Consider the following 7,347-nt stretch of genomic DNA (forward strand, 5'->3'; position numbering starts at 1 on the left):
ATGGGATTTAGGGAAGTACGTGCCTCTTTTTTAGGTTTAATGGATGTTGCCGCACTTACAAGAGCCTCTAATTTTCATGTACTAGATGTTTTTATGAAGGTGCCTTTCCTTCTTATGGGATCAGGGAGAATAATAGGGTTTTGAATTAAGTTTGTGTCTTCCATACCAACTGACTATGGCTAGGGAAGACTTAAAAGAATGTATCAAGCTAACAGACATTCAAAAATCATTACTTGTTTCTAGATTTGTGTATCTAACCCAGACTAAGTGTTTAAATTATGGTTAAGTAAAAAGCCTATCCACGTTTGTACCTGTTGCTCTCCCAACTGGAGACTACGGAGTTCCCAAAGAAAAAAAAAAGCAACAGAACTATAGCTCTGTAGCATTTATGCTGGCCTTTGCATTCATCTATCCAATAGCAAAAATTTGCCTCTTAAAACGTGTATAAATGTACACAGTAGCTTTAATGTCACCCTGGATTTAAAATCATGTAGTCACAGTGGGGTTGACAGAAGTGAAGGAATATATACACTTTTCATTTTCAAAAGATGTATTATTTGCTTTGTTAAAAAGAAATTAGACAGGGAACAACTAACCTGGGAAGACTAACGCTATAAATCCTACTCAGCTTGGCAGAGGGAGATGCATCAGTTCTGGTTCACATTCCCCAGCAACTATAGACTGTATTTAAGATTCACTGGACCTTGGAGACCTCCTTTTTTTTTTCTTTCTTTTCTTTTTTAAACAACTGTTATGCATTTGGTCCTGAAATGTAGTACAATTAAAAAACTAACATCTTTTTCTGTTGCAGGGGGACAGTATCTTACGGTGTCTGAACCCAAAGATAAAGATGGAAGAGCAGCACATCTCATCCTGCCGCTGGGTCACATGGCTCAGGCCAGGGACTTGTGCCTGTCGTTCAGGCACAAGGTGTCTGCGCTGCATTCTGGTGCCCTCCACGTCTTCGTGAGGAAAAACGGTCCTCACGGACCAGCTGTCTGGGGAAGAAATGGTGGCCATGGCTGGAGACAGACGCACATAACTTTGCGAGGCTTGGGCATCAAGAGTGTAAGTACAATTCCATAAACTGTCTTTTTTTAGCATGAGAAACTGAAGACACTTAGATGATGTAGCACTGGATTATTTGTTTTCTAGGTCCAATTTTAGTCTGTATTTTACTTCTAAATTTCTCTCTGCCAATGGACTCACACTAAGGATGAGAGAATCAAGGCCTGTTTTTTAAATTCATTCTATGTAGAAAACCCACCTACACCAATACACGCATGGGAAACTGCACAATAGCCTGTACTGATCTACCTCATCCAGGTTTAAGAGAGTCACTTACCATGTAGGAAAGAACAGTCCAATGAACAAAGGCGTGCTGTACTTGGATTTCAGAAAAGCTTGTAGCAGGATTCCTCATGAAGGATGCTTTAAAAAAAAAAAAGTCATGGAATGGGAAGTGTCCCATGTGAATTAATAACTAGTTAAAATAGCAAGGGTATTGAAACCATTCAGTTTTGATAATGCAGGGAGGTTACCAGTGCAGTCTGTCAGCGTTTTGTGCTGTTCAGCCTAGCCACAGGTGATCTGGTCAGGGAGGTGAATGATGCCAGTAACGCAGAGCTGTTTAGCACCATCAAAAGAAGCTGTCTGCAGTATCATGGAGAACATTTTAACACCTGGTAGTTTTAGAAACATTGCATGATAAAGTGATGTACCAAAAGCTCGGCAGTCTTCCCACAACCTCTGCTTCTATTTTGGATATGAAGAAGGGGTTTGGGTGCCTAAAGGCCTGCTTTGTTCTGACTGTATCAGGTGATCTAGAAACCTCGCTGGTAAATGCTGTAATGTTCATGGGGAGAGCCAGCCATGTGTACATTATGTGGCCTTAAATAATTAATATTAATCACATGAGAATGCTGGAATTATTGCAGATAATTTTCTGAAAACTAGCTCAGTAATAATAACAATAAATCCTGATACTCTATTAGAAAAGAAATTGATAAACCAGAAGACATTCTGCCATCATGTAAGTGAATGTCATAGGCTGAGACTCTGGAAATTTATACCAAGTGAACAATGTATTTTGCTCTAAACTTAGCACCCTGCCTCTGAGGATGGCCAGGAGTGTTGAGTGAAATAAAGATCTTATGGAGCAGCTTTTTAAAGAAGTGGATATTACTAACATATTATCTGTCAGAAAATTAAATGAGTTTTAGAGATCCCAGCTCCTAAACATGGACACCAGTTCTCCCCTTGCACTGTCCCCTGCTTCTCTGTATGGCCTAGACAGTGGTTGTCCATGTGCCTGACAGACTGGAGCTGCCTCACAGTGCCGTACTGAACAGTCGAGTTTGGGAACTTTTCCATCTAGTGTGGGAATCCTGGTCTGCTGACCTAAACAATTTATTCAAAGGATCAGGGAATGAAAAAAAACTCCAGGGAAGCCCCTGTCACAGTGTGTCACAGAGGAATCAGTGCAAAAAAGGAAATTTAATTTTCTAGATAGATGAAAACCAAAACCAACTAAACACTAGTGATTTGAGGGGCCTAGGGAGACCACAATCCTTTATCACAATTTGTAAAGAATTAGCGCTGCATAAACTATTTGTAGAGCACATCCAAAATCACTTATTTCTAAAAACTGTTTCAGTATATTCAGCATAGTATTTCTCTTACCTCCCCTGTACCTAGTCTGTATTTAAATTAGGAAGAGGAATATGCTCTCAGCAATCCAAATTATTTTAAACTACTCAGCTGAATTTCTGATCCATTAATCTGTATTAACTCTTTCTAGCTCAGTGATAACCAGCAGACTGTTATAAGGTCTTGCTGTGTGCTTTGAATAATTTTTAAACCGTGGACAAAAATACTTACTGCATATTAAAGCAGTTCAGAGTTGTGAATCTCTAGCAATAGACGAGGGAGCAATATTAATTTATGAGAATGTTTTCTTAAAGGAAGTCTGCTCACCATTGTGTGTATCGTTCTCTGCATGATTTATGCTACAGTCCTAGTCAAGCTTCCTATTTGTTGAATTTTCTCCTACTCAGGCTAAATCTGGCTGCTAATTATGTGCTTAAATCCGTTTTCCAAGGAGCCAGTGCTTCTTTAGGTTACCATGATTTTGCAGGAGCCAGAATTTGTTAAATAAAGGATGTGTGCTTCTAGTTCCTACAACTATGTTTGGCGTTCAGACTAAGCCAGCTGCAAGGTATATTAGGAATGGAAAGCTCCTCTCTAAGAAAACATTTTGCAGAATACACATGATTTTGTGTGTGTGCTGTGAGGATCAATGAGAACATTGCAGAGATGATATGTGGAAAGATCCTTAAGCAGCTAAACCTTAGCACCCTCCAGCACCACAGATTATAGTATGTGGAAGTTCATCTCACCTCAGGTCTGCCAGCTGGAACGATGCTTTGATCAACGCCTTGATTTACTGTATCTCAATCTTGACCTGTTGTTTCCTCACTAAAATCCTGCCAAAGTGAAAAAGGGAGAAGATCAGAAAAAGAAAAAAAAAAAAACAGCCTTAATTCTGAGCAGAGTAAACAGGCTTTGTAAGTCAGTTAAGATTGTCTGCGCTTTCTTACGCTTTTGCTTTCTTTCTATTGAGACCTTTCTCAACCTAGGATTCTTTCATTTTATTTTTGCACTCCAACTTGTCTCTCTCTTTTCCCAGATTGTTTTCAAGGGGGAGAAAGGGAAAGAAAGAACTGGGGACATTGGACTAGATGATGTCATCCTGAGGAGAGGACGCTGCTCTGAAGAACACTAGCAAAGACAGTGGACTGGCACAAGTCATCTCCTCTAGCCCTTCTCATCCTCTTCCTACCAAGCTTCAAAACAAAACCGTGTGAAAAAGAAACATTTAGAGAGTGACAATTTCTTGATGGTCTGCTAAGTGCAACCCCAGTGAATCTGCACTTAAAATAGTGAAGAGCACCTACCAGGATTCAGGGACTCTAAACCAGTGCTGGGCGTTTCTGTTAGTCTTTGCCCTAATTATATTTTGTATGTAACAACATTATCGCCTGTAGAGCCTGATGAGTGCTCATACCAAGAAGCACTTGTGAAAAAGGGAGAATTAATGCCAAATGTTGTGATTCTGTACTGCAATAAAACAATAGTTTTATTGATTATATTGATAGACAGTGGGATTGACCTAGCTTCATAGCTAGCTCAGATTAGCTGAGGCCTGGCCCTGAACTTTGGCTATCTTACTGCCATTGACCTTTAAAGAAGGGTTTGCTGCATATCAAAAAGCATTTATTTTGGCATTGTATCTGTATTAACAAAAAGCAGTTATATAGAGTAGGTACTGCATCCTGTAATATTGCTACTGCTGTGTTTTGTGTATATGTGTATGGTTATTAACATATTTATGTTTTTAATATTTACAGACTGTAGTTGCAAGGTAAACGGCAGCTGTGCTTTCGTATTGTACAAGACAGGAGCGTATCATACTCTCTGATTCCACTGGTTGTGCCAACAGATACATTACCAAAGTCAGTTAGTGGTGCTCATTGAAAAACATTTCCTGACAGTTCCCTTTTGCACAAAATGCTGGTGCAGTTTTTCATGTTGCAATGTGCTGAAGGCAAAAAAAGCAAATCCTCACCTGATGCAAGCTGGCATCTGGTCATGCCGTACACGTTTGCATTTCGCTCAGGAGCAAGCCCAAAAGGACTCTCAGTCCTGCCCGCAGCTTCCTGTTATGTTGAAGGCTGAGCAGCCCGGAGGAGGTGCGCTGTGTCCCGTACGACTGAGCCCCTTGAAATGACGAGGAACGTTCCTTCCCCGAGGTAGCACAAGCTGCAGTTTTATGCCATTGCCACCCACCTGAAAGACGTAAGCAAAAAAGGCAGCTGTGTTAATCCTATACGAACAATTCAGACAATGAAATGCATCGAGGGATCTTTGTCAAATGTCCATGTTGCATCCAACTGTTTTGTATACAGTAAACATTTTTTGGAACTAAAACAAATATTAGCTCTAGCTGGAGCTAAGTATTTAGCAGAATTTTGGACTACATTTTTAGTTATGCATCCTGCATGTGATGTGCAGTTCCCCGGGGTATTTCTGTTTGGTTTGGGATTTTTATAGGAGAAACATCATCATCATTGCTGTCAACAGTTCTAAATTTGAAAAATTGTAATATTTAAGAAAATGACAAAGATTGATAAAATGTTGTTAGTGGCATAGCCTTAAAGCATCAAAAAGGCATACATGGAAGAAAATAGGCTCAGATCTTTTTAAATACTTGCATATGATGTAAAATAATTGTCAGTTCCATATTATAAAACCCCCAAATTCCCCCCCCCCCAAAAAAAAAATCACTTTGGGCCTTACACAAAGTCCACGGAGATGAAACTGCCAGACCATTAGAGGCCCTCTTCCAAAAAGCTGTTTCTGATAGAGCATTGTTTTAAGAATTTTTTCCAATTTGTTCTCTAGGATGCCATAAGCACAGTATGTATAGCAAATTCATTTGACCAAACAGATATTCTGTTTGACAAACTTTTGAATTGGAAGAAATAAATAATTCATTTGTAAAATCTTTTAAAACTATTTTGCTTTCCATATGATCATGGTTTTTCTTTTATGTTATTTTGCAATATGTCAGAAATATTTGTGAATATTTGAAATGCCTTATCCTTATTTTAAAATAATCAATAAAGGCAGCTGTTACTTCCTACTAATTAGAATGTTGTGTTTTCATTTCTGCATCAAAAGCCAAAAGATGATATTTCAACTGAGAGTAAATAGCTAAGTACTTAGCTCTTAGCAAATCTAAAAATAAAAGCAGATTTCACTATCATATGACAAGACTATTATATTATTCAAAAGGAAGAGTGACAGTTTTCAGCCTAGCTTTTTTAAAAATAGTTTTGCAGGTAATTTAAGAGTTTTAGAGATTTAAAGTGTCCATTTTGCAAGAAGCAGTAGCTCCTGTAGTCCCACACACTACTGAACCTGTACAAATTAATTACGTTCTATGGCAACTAACAGGATTAACATCACATAAAATGGACAAAGGGGTCTTTTACCAAATATTACTACAGTTCTTTGAGATTTAGACTCCCTCGTAAAAATAGAAGTCTATCTCCTATCTATGCAAGACTGAAGGAGTGTTTAGCCATTTGCAAATGGGTCTTGGAACCCAGATTTTGAATGAATACAGGAGGTAAATAGAAATAAGTACTCTCACAGCTGACAATGGGAGGATTTGGGGTCTCTGCATATTTATGCATTTGCTGCTGTCCTAATTACATTCCCACTCTGCATGTGATAGGGGTTAAATAATCTTTACAATCAAACAAGTACCATCATTAAGCATTATAAAGAACTGACGTCCCAGTTGATGGTGGGCGTTGGGAAGTCTTGAAGAGTCTGGCTCTGAAAGAGCTGTTATAGTGCCAAGTGACTCACCTCTGCAGCTGGTTGTGCCGTGACACTGTGTTTGTCACCTTCCCTCCTCCATGTTCACTTACTGCTTCGGCTAGCTGCTGGGCTGAAACACTCCCTCTCCGTTGCTCTCTGCACCTGCCCTGTCAGGCAGCTCCGCACAGTCGCCTTCCGTGTGACCCTCAAGAAAGAGATCAGAATACGGCCTGAGGTCTTCCTAACAAGGAGTTCATAACTGCCCTCTCTGTTTAGTGTTTAATAAACGGATAACTGCACCAAAAGAAATTCCTACTTAAATATTTATGTAAACAGAAGAAATTGTACTAAATTAACATGAAAACAGCTATCAAACAGAATGCATAGCCTCTTACTGGCTTATAATTTAGTGTTTTAAAAAGACATGTTAAACCCTTTTCCCCAGACTGAAAATAAAGCTCCTGTGACCCAGGGGCAGTGAGCATTTACTGAGCTGCTGACACCAACCTGAGCACACGGGAAGGGACCTAGGCAAGGTTTTGTTTCCAGTTTCCATTCTATTACAGTTAACTTCTCATTAAAGCCATGTCATTAAGTCACTAGCGAGTGCATTCGATCGTTTTGGAGCAATGCTTCCCTGGACTTCCTTTGTAATTGTCCTAGACTTGGAGACCAAAACATTGTTTTTAATACAGCTAGAGATTGCAGTAAGAGTCCACCCAGGGTCAGACTAGGCATGAGATGATGACAACCCTGTGCCAAAGGAAGCTCACGAGAGCAGACCGCCATTGTCCTACTGGGTAGTCACGGAGCAAAGACACAACAGCGGGGTACTTGCATCCAAGCCAAATGCCAGCTCTCCCCCTATACGCCCAATATGGCTTGTTCCTCCCAGCAAAGGAGGCACCGTCATTGTCTCAAAGGCTGCTAAAACCAGAGGGCTTTGGATCAAGCTAT

At 39.8% G+C, this 7,347-nt stretch overlaps 1 protein-coding gene across 3 annotated transcripts in view; it reads left to right on the plus strand.

Annotated features, from left to right (window-relative positions):
• Positions 1-5,708, plus strand: part of NPNT (nephronectin) — a 55,589-nt gene extending 49,881 nt beyond the window's left edge. For all 3 annotated transcript variants that reach the window (XM_067297587.1, XM_067297588.1, XM_067297589.1), the window contains 2 exons: positions 812-1,068; positions 3,689-5,708. In XM_067297587.1, coding sequence (XP_067153688.1) covers positions 812-1,068; positions 3,689-3,784 — 353 coding nt within the window. In that variant the 3' untranslated portion in view covers positions 3,785-5,708. The remainder of the gene's footprint in view (positions 1-811; positions 1,069-3,688) is intronic.
• Positions 5,709-7,347: the final 1,639 nt, after the last annotated feature.

The sequence above is a fragment of the Apteryx mantelli genome, chromosome 5, assembly GCF_036417845.1.
Source record: "Apteryx mantelli isolate bAptMan1 chromosome 5, bAptMan1.hap1, whole genome shotgun sequence".
NCBI classification, from domain to species: Eukaryota; Metazoa; Chordata; class Aves; order Apterygiformes; family Apterygidae; genus Apteryx; species Apteryx mantelli.